Source organism: Heteronotia binoei, chromosome 10 (assembly GCF_032191835.1).
Source record: "Heteronotia binoei isolate CCM8104 ecotype False Entrance Well chromosome 10, APGP_CSIRO_Hbin_v1, whole genome shotgun sequence".
NCBI classification, from domain to species: Eukaryota; Metazoa; Chordata; class Lepidosauria; order Squamata; family Gekkonidae; genus Heteronotia; species Heteronotia binoei.
The window spans coordinates 79398582-79423048 of NC_083232.1; the positions used below are offsets into that span (position 1 = coordinate 79398582).

At 43.8% G+C, this 24467-nt stretch overlaps 1 protein-coding gene across 1 annotated transcript in view; it reads left to right on the forward strand.

The window, feature by feature from the left end:
- NPSR1 (neuropeptide S receptor 1) overlaps window positions 1–19029 on the forward strand; it is a 112873-nt gene extending 93844 nt beyond the window's left edge. The window contains exons 6-9 of the mRNA XM_060248149.1: window positions 1956–2032; window positions 7627–7716; window positions 12626–12806; window positions 18649–19029. Coding sequence (XP_060104132.1) covers window positions 1956–2032; window positions 7627–7716; window positions 12626–12806; window positions 18649–18736 — 436 coding nt within the window. The 3' untranslated portion in view covers window positions 18737–19029. The remainder of the gene's footprint in view (window positions 1–1955; window positions 2033–7626; window positions 7717–12625; window positions 12807–18648) is intronic.
- Window positions 19030–24467: the final 5438 nt, after the last annotated feature.

Genomic DNA, 24467 nt, shown 5'->3' on the forward strand with positions numbered 1-24467 from the left:
ACAAAACCATGAGATTCATTACAATGATACTCAAATATTTTCTCAGGGCAAAATTAAAAACAATTGGTATATTTTACCAATCTGAACTAAATTTTGTGAATATCAGCATGATGATTCCCTTTCCCCAAGCTTTACCTGTTTACGCAACCAACCCGTGTGTGTTAAATTTCATCAAGTCATTTCTGACCTGGCCACCCTATGAATTAATGACCTTCAAAGTATCCTGACATCAGGTCTTGCAAACTGAGGGCCATGGCTTTCTTTATCAGTTTATTTCATTTTGGCTCTTCCTCTTTTTTTATGCCATCAACTTTTCCTAACATTATTGTCTTTTCCAATGACTCTTGTCTTCTCAAACCTGTATTTAGGACATGCCAATACTTGCAATATGCCCTGCTCTGAAAATGATGGAGCCAGTATCACCTTAGAATTCTCAAAGCCAAAGCCAAATTCCCATCTGTAGTGAGCTATTATGGAATCATGAATGGTCAAAGTTTTAACCCATCTTCTCCTTTCCTCTGGAACCCAAGGGATGTTCCCAAGAACACATTTGGCGGAGAGTGGAAACATCCTATAACTATTGAATGAGAAACCTTGCCTAATTCCTTTGCTTGGTACCATAACAGAGGATTTGCTATTCATAAGCTACATTTGTGTGTCTCAAATACACCTCATCTGCAGTCCAGAACACCAAGGTTGCTGGACTCCACTGTAGTGAGTAGAGGGAAAAAATGAGCTGCATCTCATTACATTGAAATGGGCAACAGTGAGTTATTGTACCAGATAGCACAAATTTTGAAGTCATCAAATGTGCATATTTTGAAGGCCATTGGTTGCAATATTGATTGATAACAGGTAACCAAGAAGCCTGCTGTGCTGTCTTTTTTACCTTTTTTAATTAAATTGGTGTTCTGGGGTCTTTCACTGAATAGTCTGTGGCGAGGTTGCATGGATTCAAAGAGTATTAAAGACTTGCTTCTCAACAGAGATTTGGTAACTTTCATGTCTGAAAGCATCCGCTTTCTGTCTAAGCTCCCAAGTATCTGCTACCTGCCATCAATGATCTTGAAATGCTTCCATGAAAGTCATTTTTCTGGTAGAAACTGTGCTTATTACAACATTCCATTTGTCAAAGTTTTCTGTTCCATTTCTATTAAACTATCTATGCCTTTAAAAGTGGCCATTGTACAATCAAATGCAGGAACATGAAACTAATTGGCTCTTTCAAGCAGCGGTTCTTCATATATACCCTTCTCTCTCACACAAGTTTTATGCAAAACAAAAGGTAGCACCCGCAACACTGGTCCTCTTTGTGTCAGTCCTTAGATAAGAAAATTGGTTTCCTTTTAGACTCAGTCAAAGATAAAATGTTAGAAGAGCACAATGTTCTTTGTTCATTGACCTTAGGCAATAGGAACTTCTATATTGTGGACCTTCAACCTGATGAGATTCTGGGGTGTTATTATGGCCTTTTCGCCTCCTGCATCTCTGGCTTTTCAAAATGTAGGTTCTAACTCATATTCTATTATTGTTTTATGTGGCAATTTCCCTTAAGGCTAAAGAAGTACTCTGCAAGAAGTACTCTGCAAGATTTCAAGATTTCATATCTATATTGAAACTCTTTTTTGGCATCCTTCTTCTGTTGTCCTCACCTGTATGGTGGAGGAGACAAGAGAACCTTTTTGTTTGGCTTCCAGACTCCTTCCAGCCTTCTGTGCTGCAGATAATGCAGGGGGGAAATGTTCAGGAAATTTTCTGGTTAAAAATTTGTGGTACTACATAGCTTAAATCAAAATTTACGTGATATTAACTTCAACTGCATCTGCATGCAAAAGATCACAGTTGTTAAAATCTTGTATTGACAAGCTGTGAATGCAATGGTTACAGCTCTTAGGTGTATCCCATCTAAAACTATTTCAAGTTGTTTGTTCCTCTGTTCTCTCTCCCACTTGTAGTGTTATTTACTTCATTGTGATTCGAACTATATGGGTTAAGAGCAGAGCTCATGCTGTGATTGTATCTAACTGTTCTGGTAAGTGACTTGAAGACCGAGTTCTGATACTGTTTTGAAAGCATTTCTGAGTTGTATTCAGACCTTCGGAAGCAGGGAAGGCTGAACTATTGCATGGTATTGGAATGAGCCTACCATTTGTTCAGGGGAAATTCTGCTTATATGTGTACGGTGGTTGAACAACTGGGAATCTTGGACCTGTTAATAAAAGTCCACTCATGCATAGAGAATCTGTCTCTGTACAGTTGTATATATATATGCAGGTCTGTGCAAATATCTCAGTGAATTTGTAAAGGCTACTGATGGGGATAGTCAGTTCTGTCCCAATGCCCCCACACATACATTTAGATTTCTGCACTTTTGAAGATCAGAATGGAACTAGTATTATGTAAGATTCAGGATGAATTAAGCAGAATCTTCATTTGGATTTATGCAGTTCTTCTTCAAAGCATTTTGTCCCCCCTCCAGCAAGAATTGCATAAATCCAAAGTATATTACAGTAATGTTTTGCCAACCAGCCAAGAATTACAGATTTAAGTATGACTGATGCTTTTATGCAGTTGTTACTTGCCCAAAACCTAAGAGAATGTCAGCTAATTCAAAGGAACAAATACAAACTTGGCAAATGCAGCCCATATCTCATCTAGGGGATATAGATCCACCATCTATTTGAAGTTTTATACAGGATTTACTTTGATTTAGAATGGGCTTGGGTTAACTTTTTATCTATCTATCATCTATCTATCTATCATCTATCTACCTATCTACCTATCTACCTATCATCTATCTATCATCGATCTGTCTGTCTGTCTATCTACCCACCCACCCACCCATCCACACAACCCAAATTAGAAATCATTTTATTTTTGAGCCTGTTTTCAAGCTTTGTCCCATCATGACACCCTCAAGAGAGAGCCGAGCACCACCCCACCAATCCTGCCAACCCTTCTGAAGCTCCAGCTGTGTTTCACTGCTCCTTCCTTCAAAACTTATCTGAGGATAACAGGAGCAAGCAGCCCTCACCCACAGAAAGTCTTTTCTACTTCTGCAGACAGACTAAGAGAACTTCCCATCTTGATCTATCACCTAAGGAAGTGTTGGACTTGTGTTTCTCAAATAATAATTCCCGGAGTTGCATAGCAAGCCATTTTTCAAACTAACAAGAAGTTATGAAAGTCATTTGTGATTTACTATGTTTTTAAATGGCTAAAATTCTTCCAGGAGCACAGAAGCCATTTGGAGCACCTAAAGAAATGTTTGGATTTGGGTCTGCTGTATTTTGCTAGGACTTTAAATGTAATTTAAGCTACAGGCATTTTCTTAGGAGAATTAGGGGCTTTGTGTTTTGTATAATGGAACTGCAAGCTGCCTTGAACCACAAGGAGAAGGTGGGACATAAAAAAAAGGTCAATGGCTGGAGAGTGCCAGGGAGGAATTTTCACTGGTTTGAAACCTGACTTAATCCTCTTTACAATAGCTATTCTTTCCCAGGCTCGAGGCATTCCTTCAAGCCTTAAAGCTCATTGCAGTGAAAGACAGCAGAGTACAATTATCACCAAGGCCATTACTTGCTCTAGTCTACAGGAGACTAGAGAAGCACTGACAATGTGATCAAACAGTGTTTATTAGGTTGGATCTCATTAATCTTAACAGGAAATAATAAGAGAACTAAGAAATAATAACAGGAAATGGATGATCAAAGGGCAGCCAATGTAATTATTCTAATTGCTTTGATCACATTTGAGTTTTCATGGCCTCCATTGTCTAAAGCAGAGATAAATGTTGACTGTTGCTTCTAAAATGAAACACATTCCATTGCTGAAGTAGCTTTCAACCAAATAAATCCTGGTTAATATTAAAACAGAAAAATACAGCAATTATCTGAGAAACCAGGGGGGAAAAACAAATATACCTTTGTGGATACATCTGAGGGATTTAAGAGTCCCTTTTCAGATAGTATATCCATGTGTACTGGGGGCCTGACAACTGCACAGGCCGGGTGCAAGAGCTGCTTGTAATGCTTCCAATATGTGCAATTGCCAAGTTCTCTGAACAGGGAAACACACTTATTTTCATGCATGTAGAGCTTCCATATGTGTGAACCAGAGCTGTGAAAAACCCACTGGTCAGTTCAACTATACCAAAGCAATACATGTATACAGAATATGCACTGTTCCCCTGTTCACACAACATGATCACTGGGAAAATGTGTGCATGCTGACGGAGGCTCCTGGCATGTGTGGATGTAGCACCTGAAAAGGGCTAAGATTAAGCTGATTTCTACCATTTCTTTTCCTTTGTGCCCCATACGTTCTCTCATGCAGAGCAGTGCTTTGTCTAAATCTTTTTAGTAACACCCTCAGTCTGGTTTGATCACATAATCATACAGATAATCTAAGCCCAGATAGGCTGAAGCTCATCCATAATATTAGTTCCCCACAATCAAACTGCCCTGACCAGAGAAGCCTGATCTCATCAGATCTTAGAAGATAAGTAGGGATGACCCTGGCCAGTATTTGGATGGGAGACCTCTAACCAGGGTCGTGACCTGGAGGCAGGCCATGGCAAGCCACCTCTTGAAAATCCTGTGGGGTCACCATAAATCAGCTGTGACTTGCCAGCACAGCCGGCCCTTCCACTAGGCAAACTAGGTGGTTGCCTAGGGTGCCAGAATGGTGGTACACCGAATTTGGCCCTCCCCATCCCATAGACAAAGCACTAGTTTGCCTCTTCCTCTGCCCATCTGCCCGTTCCTCTCCTCCTTGCTTGCCTCTTCTTATCCTCCACTCGCCCGCCCTGCCTCCTCCCTGATTCCCTTCATCCTCTCACCCGTCCCTTTTCGTCCTCCGCTTGCCTGCCCTGTCTCCTTCCCGCCAATTCCCTTCATCCTCCCAGATGTCCCACCTCCTCCCCATCCCTTCTTGTCCTCTGCTTGCCTGTCTCGCCTCCTCCTCGCTGATTGCCTTCATCCTCCCGCCCATCCTACCTCCTCCTCCACTCACCTGTCCTGCCTTTTCCTCGCTGATTCGCGGGTCTATTCATGAGTAAGCGGCAGGCCCGGGAACTCGGGGCAGGGCCAGAACTGTGCTGCCTTGGGCACCAGAAGGGCTCGGACCGGCCCTGCTTGACAGCACTTTCAGACATCACAACCAAACTAGATTCACCAGTAGTCAATATAGGATAGTGTTTCCCATTTCCCATTTACATTTTGTACTTTTGTGAAGTTTCTGAAATTGGTGTTAAAATGCTTTATTCCTCTTTACATTTCTAGTCTATCAGCTAGCCATTTCTATCTGTTCAATGCTGCAACCAAAAAAGACTGTAATGCCAAATAGGAGTGTTCAAATTATTTTGTGGGGGTGGGAGCTCAGTTTCCAAGCTTTGAAGGGATTTGGGTTCTTGGGAAGTTTTCTAGGAGTTCTGCAGGAAAAACACCAGATCAAAAACAGATTGCCCACCATTGAGCATCCACTGGGGAATGTTTGGTATGTTCATTCTCAGCTCACTGTGAACACATCCCGTATCTAGGATTTTTACTAGAGGGAGCACTGGGGGATGCTAGTCTGGAGGTCTGCTGCCAGCCAGAACCAAGCTGAGATAAGACCACGTGGTTCTGGAAGCATCAAAAGGGCCCCTCAATGCAGAGCCATTGGCCAGGCATCCCCTGTGGTATTGCCTACTCCCCTGAGGCCTCTCAGCTCACTATTCTCCTGGCTGGGGAGCTGGTTTTGCCTTCCAGTTTGGTGTATGGGCGGCCGGCCTGACTGCGTCCCAGAGAATTTAGACCGGGCCCTGCAGGATTTGGCAACCTGGTTGAGGAAGAGCGGGCTGAAACTGAATCCAGCGAAGACAGAAGTCCTTTGTCTGGGTCGGGGCGCTCGGGGAGGGGAAATACTTCTCCCGGTCTTCGACGGGGCGCCGTTGAAAGCGGCGCACCGAGTTAAGAGCCTGGGAGTTTTACTGGAGCCTGCATTATCAATGGAGGCCCAGATTGCAGCCACTGCCAAGTCAGCCTTCTTCCATCTAAGGCGGGCAAAGCAGTTGGCTCCCTCCCTAGAGCGCCAAGATCTGGCAATGGTGCTTCATGCAACGGTCACCTCGAGACTGGATTACTGTAATGCCCTCTACATGGGGCTGCCTCTGTGCCGAACCCGGAAGCTGCAACTGGTGCAGAACGCAGCGGCTAGACTGTTGCTGGGACTCCCTAAATGGGAGCACATACAGCCTGGGCTGCGCGAACTGCACTGGCTGCCAGTTACATACCGGGTTCGTTACAAAGTGCTGGTCATTACCTTTAAAGCCCTATATGGTCGAGGACCTGTCTACCTTAGGGACCGTCTCTCCTCATATGAACCCCAGAGAGCACTGAGGTCAGCCGGGAAAAACCTGCTGACTGTCCCCGGACCGAGAGAGGTGAAGCTGCAAAGCACCCGTAACCGGGCCTTCTCCTCTGTAGCCCCGAGCCTATGGAACCAACTTCCAGAGGAAATGCGGGCCCTGCGGGACCTAGAACAGTTCCGCAGGGCCTGCAAGACCTTCCTCTTCAGACTGGCTTTCCCTGATCGAAATGGAAATTGCGAAGGAAACCGCCATCAGAAAAAGTAAACATAGCACTAGCACTTTTAAAAATTAATTTAATTTTAAAGCTTAACCAGATTTTAATTAAATGCTGATAATGTTTAATGTAGTTTTATTCACTTGTATAATTTAACTCTGAACCATGTTGTTAGCCGCCCTGAGCCTGCTCCGGCGGGGAGGGCGGGATACAAATAAAATTTGTTGTTGTTGTTGTTGTTGTGTAGTAGTTAAGTGTGCGGACTCTTATCTGGGAGAACCAGGTTTGATTCCCCACTCCTCCACTTGCACCTGCTAGCATGGCCTTGGGTCAGCCATAGCTCTGGCAGAGGTTGTCCTTGAAAGGGCAGCTGCTGTGAGAGCCCTCTCCAGCCCCACCCACCTCACAGGGTGTCTGTTGTGGGGGAGAAAGATGAAGGAGATTGTGAGCCACTCTGAGATTCGAAGTGGAGGGCGGAATATAAATCCAATATCATCATCAACAACAACAGGTAGCTGAACTGCTTTTGCTTCATGGTAGTTCTTTGCAAGCCACATCTTAGAGCTGCCTGTAGGTCTCCCCCAATAAGCAAGAGGATAAATAATGGGATGCATGTTAAATGAGGAAAATAATCGGCCTTATTAATAAATTGCTCAGTGATTTTTTTGAAAGGGGTTTGTTCCGAAATGAATTATTAAATTGCTGGAATGGAATCCCCCCTGTGGCGAAAACTCTTACAACAAAAACCCTCAGGCAATTTGATCAAACTTGAAGAGTGGGTGAGCAAGACTCTGCATTTCAACAAATTTATCTAAATTTTTAGGGAGGGAAGGCAGCATGGTGCAGCCCAGTCTTATCAGATCTCAGAAGCTAAGCAGAGCAAGTACTGGGAAGGGAGATCACTAAGGAAGACTCTGCAGGGGACGGCAATGGCAAACCACCACTACGTTTCACTTGCTTTGAAAGCTGCTTACTGAGGTCAACAAAAGTTAGCTGAGACAGACTTGACGGCAGTTTAGACACACACTCACACAAATTTTAATTTCTCTTCTGTTTGCAGATGGCAAATTCTGTGCAAGTTACACCCATCGGGGACTCATATCAAAGGCTAAAATCAAAGCTATCAAGTACAGCGTGGTAATCATTCTTGGTAAGTGACAGTGGTTAGCAATACATCTAGGAAGAGTGGGCCCGATGATAGGTCGGCCTGTTCTTCAGACAGCCTGCAGAAGGTTTTACTTTTCCATTGATCTCATGGGAGGGCTCCTGAACACTGGCACAGATGCCAGGCATCTGAAGCCTAAAGAAGTATAATGAAGGGACTATTTTGTCCTCCCATCTGTTGTTTAGACTTCTCTCTGTGTGAGTGTCCTCCTGCACTTACAACCCAAAGAAGCATGAATGCACAAGGTGAAGAGGTGCTTCTACTGACTTGCAATTGAGAGGTAGCATCACGAAGCTCCTGTGTTTAGCCAGGTGTGCTGTAGAGGAGCCCACTTTTTGCAACAATGAGAACTTCCCTCCTTAGCCCCATGCTCTTAGATTCTCTGCTTGCCCACACTATCAATCTTGTCATTTCTGCCATAACTGTTTGACAACAATAATAATAATAATAGCAGCTGTGTATTCTGCTTTCCTGTGCAGCAGGGTCATTTTTCTGTGCTCTTTCCAGATGCCTGGACTGTTTGCTGCTTTTAAAAGCCACTAAAGAAAACTTTTGTGAAAGGGGAACTTCTGTCCCTCCATGTGATTGTGCCTCAAGGCTCACTTTAATTTCTTTGGAGTGCTGGCAGTTTCAGCGTGAACACTTTCAACTGTTAAATTTACTATGTGCTCAAAGGTGGTGCTCAGATGTGCACTAATTACTCAAATCTGTTTGGTTTGTACTGAGCAGCCCCAAAGACCTACTAAATTGGTTTCCATTGAGTTTTCCCAAAACTGCTCATACCCAAAGACACTGCCAATGAGCAACAGTCGTTAGCATCGCTAAGGACTGCTTAGCTGAACGTTGAAGGGTAGGGTTTTATTGAAACAAAGCATTTATTGATTATTGATTTATATGATATGAGAGTTTTATGCAGGGCTCTTTTTTTTGTAGCAGGAGCTCCTTTGCATATTAGGCCTGTCTCGGCAAGCCTCCGGGCCCCGCCCCCAGGGCCAAGGCAGAGGCTGCACCCACACCACCCAACACCTCAACAGACACCACCCAGCCCCCAACGCACCTCACCTACCAGGGGGAGCTAGGGAGGGTCTCCGCAGACCCCGCCGCCAGCTGCCAGACCAAGCAGCCTGGGGCTGCTGCCCAAGGTTTGGGTCGGGCACAGCCTTGCCCATGGGGTGGAGCTCAGTGAGCTGTGGGAGGACTGCCCAAAGCTGCTGCACCACCAGCCAGCCCAGGCCCCTTGAAAAAAAAGAGGGGGCCATGTCCTGAGCTGTTCCACGGCCCTTCCACACCCCGGGGGCAGGTGGCGGAGTCCAAGCAGCCCCACCCCCCATGTCTGAGCCTAAGAATGAGGGTGGGGCCAAGGAGGGTGGAGGTGGCCGGGCCAGAGGGAGACTGTGGAAGGGAATAAAAGGGAAGCAGGGAAGGAGGTTGAGGAGGAGGAGAAAGAGAGGCACATGAGATGGAGAGGCTGCCCATTCCCAGAGAGAGAGAGATAGCCATCATCGTTGAGCCTCAGGAGGGACAGGAGTGTTACGGGTGAAGTAACCCAACCTCCCCTCCCCATTCTGAGACCTCTGGGGGCCACTAGGGGCCAAAGGGGGTGACAGCCATGGCATCATCATGCGGAGAAGGGGGACCCTGACAGGCCACACACCCATGATGTAGCCAATCCTCCAACAGTTTACAGTAGCCCTGTATGCTCTTGAAGGATTGGCTACATTAGGGGTGTGTGGCCTGATATGCAAAGGAGCTCTTGTTACAAAAAAAGTTTACAGTAGCCCTGTATACTCTTGAAGGATTGGCTACATTAGGGGTTTGTGGCCTGATATACAAAGGAGCTCTTGTTACTTGGTTTTATATGATTTGGGAGGGATTGTGGCTTGGTGGCAGAACATCTGCTTGGCATGCAAAAGGTCCCAGGCTCATTCCCTGGTATCTCCAGAGAAAAGATCTAGCAGAAGCTGATGGGAAAGACCTCCACCTGAGACCCCAGAGACCAGCTGCCAGTCTGAGTAGACAGTGCTAACATTGATGGACCATGGGTCTGATTCGGCATAAGGCAGCTCCATGTGTGTTCATGTGTGAGCAATCTAATTACCTAAACAATTGCCTGCTGAGCGGAGGAGTTATGCAACAAGAATGGAGAGGTAGTAGAACTCAATTGAGTTGTGTGAGAATGTGCATGCACAAAAAGCCAGTTGCACTTATTGATCGGTTCCTAAAGAATACAGGGCAACATCCTGCCAAACGCCTACAAACAGATGGGCAAGCTATTGAATCAGTAATTAAAAAATCAGGTCTCTTTTTGCAACCAGCAAATAGGATGCAAGCCAAGGCAGCAGATGTTTGAGCACCCCTAGCCTTCTTGTTTTCACTTGAACTCCACGCTGAGCAGATATTACCCATTTAATTAGCTTCTTGAACATGCCAAATGCACAAATCCCTTTGCTTCTATTTTAACCCATTTAGATAAATCAATAGCTAAAGCAATATCTAATCTATGGTCTTTTTAATGATGTGCCTATTGTCTTGATTGAAAGATTATCAGTATATAATGTTACAGTGTTTGGACTGAGCATACTCACATGAATGTCTCCTCCTATGTGAATTTTCCCGTATCTTGACATCACTGAGTTGAGCAATGCTCAGAACACTGTTGTTCAGATAGATATGATCTTGGATTTTAAATTATTTCTGCATTAGTTGCATAGAAAAGGTGCATAGCATAGCAGCGGCCCATAATGTAAAAAACCCCTATGTTTTAAAAATCAGCAACAAAAAATAGATTGAAAGGTCTCACTACAACATATGAAAATAAACAACAAAAAACCCTCAAGAAAATGGACAGTATCCATATATCTCCACTTTGGAGCAGCAAAGGTGCATGGATGTTTTAGAAGAAGAAGAAGATATTGGATTTATATCCCGCCCTCCACTCTGAAGAGTCTCAGAGTGGCTCACAATCTCCTTTACCTTCCTCCCCCACAACAGGCACCCTGTAAGGTGGGTGGGGCTGGAGAGGGCTCTCACAGCGGCTGCCCTTTCAAGGACAACCTCTGCCAGAGCTATGGCAGACCCAAGGCCATGCTAGCAGGTGCAAGTGGAGGAGTGGGGAATCAAACCCGGTTCTCCCAGATAAGAGTCCACACACTTAACCACTGCACCAAACTGGCTCTCCATATTGCATAATACTGTATAAATCCTTTTCAGCAAGTCGCCAATATACAGGGGAAGCCTTATTAAACCAACAGCCTCCTGCATATAAAGAGTTTAATTAATTTGGAAAGTGTTAGTTGAATTTAATCTATGTAAATTGGTAAAATTAATAGTGGGTTACAATGAGATTTTAATTGGAGTTATCTACTGTAATGTTAATCAGATTTAATGAAATGAATGATATGCATCTGTATCCAGGTTCTGTGTTACTGTCATTCCTCAAAACAAGCAGAGGTCTCTATATGCCTCAGTTAAATGAATTTACTTTAATTAAAATCCTTCACATTTTTTTCTATTGTGCGATTTTTGTTACATTAATTATTCATTTGAAAGCAATCCATACTAATGGTTGGTTTCAGACTAAATTGGTAATTATCCTTCTCTCACTGCAGACGCCACCATGCTGTTCCCCATAAAGATAAATGGGCTGCAGTGAGAAGTAAAAGACAAGAAATTTCTATTCTGCAAACAGGAAATTTAGTCTGGATCCATCCCAGAACCTTTGTATTGTCACAGCCTTAGGTTAAAATCCTCAGCAATTTTAGTATTATTTACAATACAATTTTTAACCTAGCCTTTCTCCAAAAATTGTCTCAAAAGGAACCTTGTGGGACCTACAAAGATACATGCATTGGATCAGGTTGCTAAGGTGAAAACAGTGAGGTACAAACCCATTTCAAACCCAAGACTTTTGGCTTCTGTATAAAAATTCCGGCTTAAAAGAGTAAGGTTTGATGTGGGTGCATGTATTTCAACTGGCCAGTCTCTCCAGCAATTCTTCATATCATCACTTGAGTAGTAACAAAGCCCTGTTTAAAGCAATTAAATGCATGTGTCTTCAGATCACCCCTGAGACTATAGATGGAGCCAATGGTCTTTTGCTGCCAAGAGAGGAATCTTGTTAGAAGACACTTTCTATTCATTATGAGGAATCTTCTTTGAGAAGAACAACCCCTTCCTCCAACAAAAGAGCTCTTCCTCTAACACCAGGACTCTAAGGTAGTGCCCGTGTACAACATGGTGCTTGCCAGTGTGTTTCCTGTTGTACACTTCCTTCTTCCCCCAAAGTGAGGAGCCAATACTGGCTTTCCTTCATCTCATTGCACCAGCAGGTGCTTCAGAACCCTAGAAGCAGTCACCTTTGTGTCTTCAGAGAGCGCCCATTAGGAAAGAGCTGCCTCCATCACAGGATGACACTTGGCAACATTCTGTGACTGACCCTAGCTCTCATGGCAGCCAATCCCCAACCTGAACGCCTATTATCTGTTTTTAAAATACAAAAAGTACCCACAGATCCAGCAAGCCTGGTGTCTCATTCACCAGAAATCAAAGTAATTTGTTTATGCAAAGCAATTTGGTTAAGCAAAGTAATTTGTTAGGCATTGTTTATGCATTACCGTCCACTTGAAGAGGCAGTTACTCTTCTTAAAATGTCATCCACTAGTGACAAATGAAACCCGCTGGTTTCTGCACATCTAATTCTGCATAGAATTGTGCTGCAAAAATTTGGATCCCTTTCTAAAGATGGAATAGCAATTCCTTTATCTCGCTCTTTTTTAGTGTAGGAAAACAGGGTATTTGCAATAGTTGCCAAGCTGGTGTTGCTCAGATCTCCCAAGGCTACTTATCCCATTAAACAACCGGAATAAGTTTCAAAGTCTTCCTTGATTTCTTGCAGCGTTTGTGCTCTGCTGGAGTCCTTACTTTCTCTTTGATATCCTGGACAACTTCAGCATCCTCCCCGAGACCAAAGAACGCTTCTTTGCTGCAGCGATTATACAAAACCTACCAGCTTTGAACAGTGCCATCAACCCCATCATATACTGCATCTTTAGCAACACCGTGTGCTCGTCTTTCAGGTGTTTTTTCTCTAACTTCAGTGTCATGGCATGCAGGGGTGGGGGATGGGACAGAGAGCTTTCTCCCTAGGCACCTGCCTTCCACCCTCATGCATTTCTCAGAGCCTTACAAAAATATTGGTGGGCTGCCATTACCTAGTTCTTCCAGTCACCTGAACACTGTAAAAAACATAAGCTAGAATTCCAATGTTTGCTGGGTATTTCAGTCTGGAACACATGTCTCTGAGTGGTTGTGCAGAGTGGCCAGCAACAACATATCTCGAAGTAGGGTTTCCAGGCCCTTATTTCTGGCTGGTGGGGGGGGGAGGGAGGGAGCCTTCTGGGAGGGGGGCAGGGCTCTGCCCTCAAACAGCAATGTCCCCAGTGCAATGACATCACACGGAAGAGACATCATCATGATGGCGACATCGTGTGAGGATGCTCTGGTTTGAGGGCAAAACTTTATGCTAAAATTGCCCTCAAACCATAGAATTCTGCCCACAAACCAGAGCATCCCAGTGTGATGTCCCCAGCATGATGTCATCAGTTCTGCATTATGTCATCACTTCCATGTGATGTCATCATATCAAGGACATCACATGGGGACATCACTGGCCAGGGAGAAACTCCCCAAAGCAGGGAATCCCCCGTTTGAAGCTGGGGGCTGGCAACTCTACCCTGAAGTGGAGCAGGTGCTGTGGCCAAGGACTTCTGGTGGGGCCCATTCCCACTGGCCACATACCTCCCCTGCTGCCCACCAACTTGCTTGCAAGCACTTCACCATCCATGCTCCCAGAAGTGCAGAGTGCACAGTATCACCAGATGTGTTTGGGCATGTGTTTGGTGCAGGCATTTGTGTGTGCAGATGATGAGAGGGCTCATGAAGGAGTGGAGGAAGGATGCACAGGCATGTGCACCATTGAGTGGGAAGGGTAGCAAGAGAGGGGACCTGGTGATAGGCTGAAGAGAGGAAGGAGCCCACAACATTCTATCGCCAAGGCCTCTCACAATGTGGAACCAGCCCTGTGCAGAGTAGGCATTGACTGAAAACTCCCAAGGCTCATTATTGTGATAAAGAGTAAACTTGAATTTATTTCAGGAAGCCATTGCATTTGAAAGAAAGGAAAGGCCTTTAAAACTAGTAAAGAGTTTTTACAATGGCAGGGGTCCTTTGGTAAAGGTCTTCTTATACTGACTGGCCCTCAGTATTATGCACAGTGGGACCCCAACCCTTCTGTAGTACCAAGAATCCTTTTTACCCCTCAAAGCCATTTCACAGACTGCTGGGGGGGGGGGGGGTTGATTTAATATTTTCCTATATTCCAATGTAAACTTTGCAATCAAGATGTCTTTTAAATATTCTCTTATTCTTTCTTCTGAAATAAATTTCTTTTTGTATAATCCTGAGAGAACCCTGATAAATTGCTCCTATATTCCTTTTTCTGCTTATGCAATTTGATCTCCTTTCTTTACACCTTCCTGAGACAATACACCAGATATCTGTCAGGTTTATTGGTATGTTCAAAGTATCTTTGTTCTAGGTTTTTTTCTGTACTTCTTCTACTTCTAACATATCTAATTTTTTTTTGTTTAAGCTCTGCTAATGTTTTTTATGATTGTTTTTAAAGTTCTTATTCCAGTCTCTGAATTTTATCTGTTATTATCTTAGTTTGTTCTGATCTTTTCTCACTTTTTTTAGCAGCAGCTGCTTGTAGAATTCCTCTGATAAAAGCTTTACTTACTTTCCAAATTGTAGCTAAAAACATTCTTTCTGTGTTGTTTGTTTAAAAAGGTTCTTCCAAATCTTTTTTTAAACACTTATTTACTACATGTTCTTGTAGTTAAATCTCCACCTTCTTCTTGATCCTCTATTCCACTTCAAAACTACTTCTGTAGTAGTAGGAGGAGTAGTAGACCTTTATTGGCATTGATATAAGAGTACAGTATACTTTAAAACCAACAGTAACACTATAAAATATAGTAAAATCCTTAGAAAAACCAGCAAAAGTTAAATGACATAAAATAGCTGTGGGCTATGCATGAGTAAAAGCCTCTCTGATTTGGATCGCAACCTGTAAAAAGCAAGCCACGTGAGTGGTGACAAAGTTGTGTTTCCCGTGGAGTAAAAAGCGAACTTTAGCATAGACAGAGAGGCCTTGATGGTCAAAGAGCAGAGCATCTAAGTATCTTGCTCGTGGACTGCTATAGAAAGGGCAGTCCAAAAGAACATGAGAGACCATTTCGATGACTCTTGGCTACAAGGGCATCGTCTAAGATTGTGGGGGATTCTGTGGTATCTTCCGGAGAGGATGGCCGATGGGAGTGCATTAAATCTGGTCAGCATGAAAGCTCTTCTTTGGTGAGGATCAGTTAAAAAGAGGAAATAGGGAGCTAAAAACCCAGGAGTCAGGGATAAACCCAAATAGCTTGGGGAGCAGGTTTTCCGAGCTGCCTCAGTTAGATGTTGCAACTGGATATCTAGTAATCTGCGTTTGATGGATTGGAATACCGCAGGAGCAGAGGATAGATAAAATGCATCCAAGGAAATTCCTATGGATGTAATTTTCTTTTGGATCAGGGTCAACCATTTGGATGCATGATGGTCCATCAGCATCAAAAAGGTGAAAGAGTTCTGATCAGAGTTAAATAAAAGGCGCAGCCAAAACTTAAAGGTCAAAAGCCAGGCACGAGTTTCCAGCAACAACAGTCCAGTTTCCATGCAAATTGCAGCATAAGGAACACAGTTGGGTAATCCCAGTATTTTCCTCAAAAAAAGGGATTGTAGGCCTTCGGTGGTGTGATCGAAGGCGCTGATCCATATGGGAGCACCATATAAGAGTTGGGGGCTTGATTTCGCATTGAAAGCTCTTAGGGCCATAGTGTCATGGGTGCTGGGGGCCCTGCAGAAGAAGACGAGCCTGCAGAAGAAACTTTGTCCCTGCCACCTGCACCAGTGCCCCTGCCTCCTGCTGGAGAAGATCCAAGCCCCCCTGCCTCGCCCTCTCGGGTGGCTCGTGTGCGTGACCGCCTTCGTCAGGACCTCAGGGATCGGAGGAGGGCGGCACGCTCACGAGCAAGACGCTCCCTGAGCCCTGAGTTTTGAAAGGATTCTGGCCCTTCTAGGAGTGAGGGTGCTTGAGTCTCAGCAGGATCCTGGCTGCCCTCTGAGTCAGCAATTAGCCCAAATGTTCAACAGACAGCAGAGGACTATATAGCTGTGGACTTTGAGAGAAGGCTTTGTGGAAGCAACTAGTCATTTACCTGACGTTCTAGCATCCACTTCAGCTTCTGACTTCGGCTTCTGGACCCGCTGACTCTGGCATTGACTTCTGGACCCCCTGACTTCGGCTTCTGAACCTGTGACCTACGATACCTGGAATGTGATTCGGTTTTGGCGCTTTGGACCCTCCTTGCTACCCGGCTGCAGACCTTGGACTGGCCCTGGACTTCGCCTGGCCTGGCCCCAGCCCGTGACACATAGGGACATATTGGTTCCCTTTCAGATAAAAAAAAGGTCAATAGCCAAGGCACTAGTTCTTGCCACTGTTAGAGCGCACTTGCGATGGGTTGCCCAGCTCCCATTGTAGGAAAAATTAATCCCCAGATATTTGGTAGTTTTAACCTGTTCAATAGGGTTTCCCTGGACTGACCATAAATGTTGCTTCCAAGATCTAGAGAAGACCAAAATCTTTGTTTTCCCATAATTGAGGGACAACTCGTTGTTATTGAGATAGGTCATAACTTGGCATAATTGACGCCTCATTCCAATTTGGGAACATGACAGTAAGACGGCATCATCCGCATATAAAAGGATGGGAACATGACGGTGAGCAATTTTAGGGGCATGCCCATCGATTGCATATAAAACAGGGGCAAGATCATTTAGAAAAAGATTTTAAAGTGCTGGGGCAAGGATACAGCCCTGTTTCACACCCTTGCAAATTGGAATTTTGGAAGTTAGATTTCCCTGAAGGTTATACTTAACTTGACAGGTGGTACATGTATACAATTTTTTGATCAAGGTAAGCAATCTGGGATCCATGTTCATCCTGGCCAACTTAACCCAAAGCAACTCTCTGGGTATTGAGTCAAACGCCGCCTTGAGGTCTAAAAAGGCAGCGAAGAGTTTGTTGCCACATTTCCCACTGTATTTAGAAACTAGGTGAGATAAAACGACACAGTGGTCAAGGGTGGATTTACCATGGCGAAACCCTATTTGTTCTGGCCCTATTTGTTCTGTTGTTTGTTGTCAGCCAGCTTTCTAATTTCACTAGAAGGTGTTTGGCATAAAGCTTGCCGACAACTGATAGAAGGCTAATCGGCCGATAGTTCTCAGGTAATGAAGGATTGCCCTTTTTATGAATAGGGACAATGATTGCATTGGTCCATGTCCTGGGCATTATTCCAGTGTTATTTATTATAGTAAACAGGGCAGCCAGGGGTGGAGCCCACCATTCTGGGTGGTACTTCAATAGCTCTGGGGTGACTGCGTCGGGGCCGGGGGCCTTTTTAGGCTTAAATTGCGAAATCAGGGTAATGATGTCCTCCGGGGACACAGGTGGCCACTCAGGATGCTCATTGATGCCAGTTTCAAGGGAAATGGGGAAATTTGCCCCATCGTTTCCAAAAAGATTTTAAAAATATGAGTGCCAGGCTTGGGAAGAAATTGTTATTGTAGAATAAGGTTTCCCCTGCAGGTCCCCAGAGATTAAAGCCCAAAATTTCCCACTGTCATTGGACCTAGAAGCTTCGATCAAGCGCTCCCATTGGGCCCTAGCAAGCTGGAGCTTCTTGGCCCTTCTGTGGGGTTCTGGTCTGCAAATATCTTCAGTTGGATCTCTACTTTTTTGGAATTCATTGTCAAACTTTTGATATCCAACACATGCCTCTTCTTGAATATGTTTTGTGTCTGCCTGAAAAGAAGGTAAAGTCTCTACCCTTTGGATGTTTGGTTCTCCAGGAGTCTTCCAATCCCAGCATTTCCATGTATTGAAATACATTTTTAGGTAATGCACCACCTTTAATATTCCTTGATCTGTTTTTATTTGGGTCCAGTACTCCATATCTCCAAGAATCATTATTTCCTCATCTTGGAAGTCTAGCATTGTTTGGGAAAGAAAATATGAAATCTTACTCCATGGTAATCCAGTCCCAGCTGGAAATTTTCTTGTGGATATTCTTTTGAATCTCACAAGTCCCTCCTCGGCAAGCTTATTCTCTCAAACAAGAGCTGTTCTTTAGTCAGCAAGGAAATGGACTGAGAGCTAGCTGATCATAGGAAAGCAAGCAAATGAGATTTTCAGGACTTTTGCTGATAAAGGGCTGGAGTTTTTTCCCTGCTTGTTTACATGACACCCCTCTGGTTACCTCATGAAAAGACATGTCCCCTCAGGAACATGTGTATATACCGCTGACAGGTTGCTTACAATGAAACAGGTGAAATATGGGGGCTTAAAAGAGAATGGAACTGGACCTGCTAAACTGACCAGATTATAGAAATGGAAGCAGTTTTGTCCCCTAAGAGAGAATGGAACTAATCAGACTACGTTGGCCAAACTGTAGACATCCAGTAAAATAAATAAATAAAAGGCTATTTCTATCACAAGCAGTCAAATGGATAAAATTCTACCAAATAAGAGCCTGGCTTTATGTTAGGTTCTACCAGTGAAAACAACCACACCGCAGAAATGAAACTTCTGGATGCCTTGGGTCCCCACTGGGGAGAAAAATTGAGCATAAGTATCTAAAAAGAAATGAATAAGCAATGTATATATTCCCAGCAGGAACTAGTGCTTCCCCACCCTAGGCCCTCCTTAGGGAGATTTTTGTGGTGACCTTCATAGTAATCTTTTATGTTTCCTAGGCAAAGAAGATCAGGAACCCTGGGAACTTTCAGAGACAAAACAGAAGGACAAGAGATGCAGGTTCTCTCCAATCCAGAATATATTTAGAAGGCAACTGCAAAGACTGTGGAGATTCCAAGAGGAAACGTAAAACCTTTAGCATCCAGAAATCAATGTATTTGGGGGTGGCATGGAAGTAGACAATGATTCATTCTATACCCTTGTGGCCGATATATGTTCTACACAGAAGGAAGTTGAGCTTTCAAGGTTAACCCCAGGTCTGAAGCTTGTCCTTTCTTTTAGACATTGTAATGTGTATCCATGCAGCATTTTTCAGTGTAAATAGCTTTTATGAATATGACAACACTCTATTTTTTTAAAACAGTGATGTAAAATTTCTATATGGTACCAGCTGCTTATTATGTGTGATGGGGAAAGTGGTCTGTGTGATGGGGTATGGGATATTTGAGAACTTTTCCTTCTTTCCAGATACGGTTGCCAGGCCTCCTGTAACCTACATTACCCACCAGCACTCCGAGCAGAGCCAGGAGTAAATTTTTAAAATCAGCATCATGTGCACTTCCGGGTGAAACCAAGATTGACATTGGATAGCTCTAGGAAGTGGCATCATGGCACACACAATGCAGTGCATCCCTCCCAGGTTTCAAATGTTATTGACACTTATATACAAAGCCTCAAAGCCTAGAATACATAGATCATGTTCCTTCAGGGGTCACCAGGAACATAAAAGAAGGGGCACAGACACAAACAAAGTGCAATTCTAAAAACAGTAGCATCCTTCTAAGTCTACTGAAATCACTGGTCTGAGAAAGACATATCCAATATAGGATCACACTGTATAGCTTTTATAGCCCGTTTGGTGTAGTGGTTAAGTGTGCAGACTCTTATCTGGGAGAACCGGGTTTGATTCCCCGCTCCTCCACTTGCAGCTGCTGGAAGGGCCTTGGCTCTTGTAGGAGTTGTCCTTGAAAGGGCAGCTGCTGTGAGAGCCCTCTCTGCCCTACCCACCTCACAGGGTGCCTGTTGTGGGGGGAGAAGATATAAGAGATTGTAAGCTGCTTCGAGTCTCTGATTCAGAGAGAAGGGCAGGGTATAAATCTGCAGTCGTCTTCTTCTTATAAAGATGGCTATAGTTGATTCAGAAGGGCTAAAATTTAGGACGAGATTACAATGAAAGAAAGATTTGATTAACTAAAGCCTGCCCTATTCCATGCTGGTGAGCATATAACAAATTATTTTCCAGTGTAACTGCAGGTTCTTTCCACCACTTGAGAATAAATTCTTCAGTAAACTCACAAAAGGGGTTGGACTAGATGACCCTGTCCCTTCCAATTCTGTGATTCTAAGGAGCAAAACGGATTCAGGTGGGTAACTGTGTTGCTCTGAAGCAGCAGAAGAAAGTTTGAGTCTAGAGTGCTTGCACATGAAAGCTTATACTTTGAATAAAACTTTGTTGGTCTTAAAGGTGCCCCTGGACTTCAGGAGCAAAAAGGTTTACACGGGTGGAATTCTAGCAGGAACTCCTTTGAATATTAGGACACACACTCCTGCTATAGCCAATCCTCCAAGAGCTTACAAAAAAGAGCCTTGTAAGCTCTTGGAGGATTGGCTACATCAGGGGTGTGTGGCCTAATATGCAAAGGAGTGCCTGCTAGAATTCCAGCCCTGGGTTTACATTAGCTTTCCCCCCACCAGGTGGATCTATCAGCAGCAGATTTCTTCCAGTCCCTGGCTTCCTGTATTCTTCAATCTGTCGGGAGTTCAATTGACCATAAATGCAGCCAGTTGCAATTAACTTTGAGTTCTGATGTGGGTACATTCCTAATACAAGAAAAACATGCCTGGGCCATAAACACTGCCAGTAAAATCCTGATAAATACTGCCTGTGGTTTCTGAAGATGCTTTTCTTTAAGCAACAAGACAGAGGGGAAGCACACAACTGTGTTGCAGGTAGTTCTTTTCCCACCTGGGATGTTCCCTAAAGACAATATGCTTTCATATGTGAATGCTCGGGTTTGAATGAATGACTTTGTCAAAGATCTCTTCTGTTTTGAAAGATATGGGTGATAATACGCTATCCTTCCTATCTCACAATTTTTCTTATTGTACACTGTAAAGCACATTGTCATCCCTTGGAGCTTGGAATCCTACTTATAAAATACTGTCCTTGGCTTTGGCTGAAGCTTGAATTCACAGTACAATTTGCATGCAGTGTACTTTCTGCTCAGACACAGCCGGGACTTACCCCAACACTGCTTTTATTTTATTTTTAATTTTGTATATTTATAGCCCGCCCTTTCCCATGAAGGGCTCAGGGCGGATTCTAACTCCAGGACTAGGGGAGGGAATGGCAGGGTCATCTAATGTGCCTGTCATCTGACAGGTTGCATGATCTGGCCTGGGGGTGGGGTCTGTCAGATGCATTTAGCCCTGGTGTGTGGGATGCATGTCTGGGGCTGCGCCATGGGTGGGCCAGTGGACTTTGCCCACCACTCATTCCAGTTCCAGACTTTTGTTCTGCAGCTTTACTAAATCAACAGGGATCAAGTGTAAATACACAGATACTATATACACACCTCTTTCATAGAGAAAAACACTTAGAAAAAGGCATGATCTTTTATTGCACTGGACAAATGTAACAAAGTGTGCCATTCTGTGGGTGTTGTGCTTTTGAACACAGGTAGAAGAGCAAGCTGCCAGCCTACTGGAAGAGATTTATGTCAAGAGAAGGTTTTCATATAGGACAGAGCCACTGAAGCAGTTTAGTACAGATCAATTTATTACATGCCTGAAAATTTAAGTGTCCTCTGAAATCAAAAGAGTTTCTTGAAAAGATAGGTTTAAAAGGGTGCTGGCAGACAAAAAAGGAAGTAACCAGAAATATGCATTCACCCATTCAAAACAAGACAAGCCACACACAGATTCCTTACTAGCAGTTGCTCCACCTCCGGGCTTCTGCTTTCCTTGGCTCAAGCAATCAATTCCCCACTGGTTGCGGCATGGGCACTTTTTGACCCACGGCTCCCTCCAGTTTCCCTTGGGGCTTCCTGATCTCTAAAGAAACAAGACCAGGAAGTCACAGGAGAAACTGGAGGGAACTGCAGATCATAATGCACCTGTGCAGCAACTAGTGGGGAATCAATTGCTTGAGCTAAGGAAAGCAGAAGTCCGGGGATGGAACAACTGCTAGTGAGAAATCAGTTGTAGACTTTTCTGTCAAGAGTCAAGGGGTTCCCCCATCTCCAGTGGGGAGATTAGGTCCCAGATTTGGAGACTATGCACATACCCACCAGCTGTCAGCATCCTCGACAATCTTGAAGTGATATGCAAATGCTATTGAAATATGCCTAGAATACATAGATCATGTTCCTCCAGTGGTCACCAGGAACATAAATGAAGGGGCACAGACACTTACCATATTAAGGCTCAATCCATGAGGCAAGGGGTTCTCCACATTAAAAGTCATGGTGGATGTGATTTATGATAGCAGAGACTATTACTGGTAACATACCCATGACAACCACAAAGGTGTGCACCAACTCTTAGAGTCCCCTTCCACAATCTCTCAGGGAATCTCCTTTCCTTAGTTCCCCCATTCTTGAAAACAAATGCTTTTATTTTGAATTCAGCTGCTGGGCAGATTATTTTAATGTGAATGTTAATTTTGTCATAAAGCCCCTTCCAGTATGTTGTACAGCACCATTCTCTCTTGGTTTGTGATTCATGGTTTATTGTTTTTATCACATCCCAATATGTTTCTACTTCTCCTGACATAAGGTTTGCTTTTCTGTGTAAAGTGAATTATTGCTGGAATTGTCTTATGGCTTTTAATTTAAAATAAACAAATTAAAAATCAAAGCTTTCCTCACCTATCTTGCTTCCTGGAAAATGAAATCACACAATTCATAATTTGTTCAAGATTTCCCAAGCGTAGCTCAAAAGTATGAACAAGACATAGCTGTTTTTGTGAGGGCTGGCTACAGGTGATGTTTAGGTGCATGTGCTTTCCCCTAACATTTGAAAAAGACAGGCAGCCAAGGAATAGATTCTGAAGCAAAAGACTGGCTCAGAGAGAGGAAGCCCTCAGTCCTTTCTTCTCAAGTGGATTTCTGATTTGATCTCTCCCCCCAGCCTTTTGAAAAGCACAGCAAGACACCATCTAGCCAGTTTCTTCTTCTCAGATACCTCTGCGGTTCCTTATGATGCCTGATTTTACCCTTCTTGCCTAGAAAACTTTCAGAAATCCATACAATATAGTAATGTATTTATCTATCAGATTTATATTTCGCCCTCCCCCAACAGACTCAGGGCGGTAATGAAAATGGAACATAAGAGGGGGTTTTTGTGGTAAATTGTTAAATACTGGGTTCGATACATGAGGAGGCTCGTAATGTAGTGATCACAGCTCTTTATTAGTGATTACAGCATTGCACTGGATAAGACTGAGAACTGGACCAATGGGGCCAACTTATATGCAGTTCAAGTTCCCATGCTAAGACGTCATTGGATCATTTAAATCAGCAGGGGGTTTACGATTGGTCCTGGGAAGCGAGGATTTGGGTCCTGCTTCCAATTGTCTCTGTGTCCCCAAACTCAGTCCTAAGACTCCAATGAGCCAGGCAGGAACTAACAATAAATAACTGCACATACACAACATAAATCATCTACCCCAAATCCCAGATCTGAAACCTCTTTAGTAAGGCAACTGAGTTCTCTGGGGAACTGGTCTTCTATTTACATAAGAATGTCCAAACCTGGGGTTTAAATGTGCAAAAACCAACCAGAAAAGGCATTTCTGAGTAACAAGAACTGTCCTTTGTGTGATAATTGGAGAATTTATGGAGTGTCAAATATCCAAGAGTTAAACATATCTAGGGTTGCCAATCCCCAGGTGGGGGCAGGGGATCCCCCGGTTTGGAGGTTCTCCCCCCACTTCAGGGTCGTCAGAAAGTGGGGGGAGGGGAGGGAAATGTCTGCTGGGAACTCTGTTATTCCCTATGGAGATTTATTCCCATAGAAAATCATGGAGAATTGATCCACGGGTATCTGGGGGGGGGCTGTTTTCTGGGGTAGAGGCACCAAATTTTCAGTATAGCATCTAGTGCCTCTCTCCAAAATACCCACCAAGTTTCAAAAAGATTGGACCAGGGGGTCCAATTCTATGAGCCCCGAAAGAAGGTGCCCCTATCCTTCATTATTTCCAATGGAAGAAAGGAATTGAAAAGGTGTGCCGTCCCTTTAAATGTGATGGACAAAACTCTCTTTGGAGTTCAATTATGCTTGTCACCGCCTTGATCTTGGTTTCACCCCTAATGTCTCCTGGCTCCACCCCCAAAGTCCCCAGATATTTCTTGAATTGGACTTGGCAACCCTAAACATATCATTAGGAGGACAATCAATAATGTAAACAAATGCCTCTGTATTTATAAAACTGAATGAATGATTACCCAATCTGAGCATTCTTAATTCCTCTGGTCAACTTCTAGGCTTCCAATATGACCTATGACACTTTTTAAAAACAAGGTTTTGTCTGACTTGATTTTGCATATATTAAGTTCCAGTTCTAATACTCCTGCTTTCAATTTTTTTGCCTGTGCTTGAAGAGGGATTTATAGTCCACCTGTTTCTGAATTGCTCAAAAAGGTCAATAATAAACACTGCTTAACTAGGAATACTTATAAGCCTCAAATATTTCTCCCCAATGTAGTATCTGCCTGTGTGTTTCCTGGTGCTCACTTACTTCTCAGTTTTTGGGGATAAGAAAAAACAGGGGACTTCAAGCCACTCCCCACCATTTGAGTAATTTAGCAAAATGCTG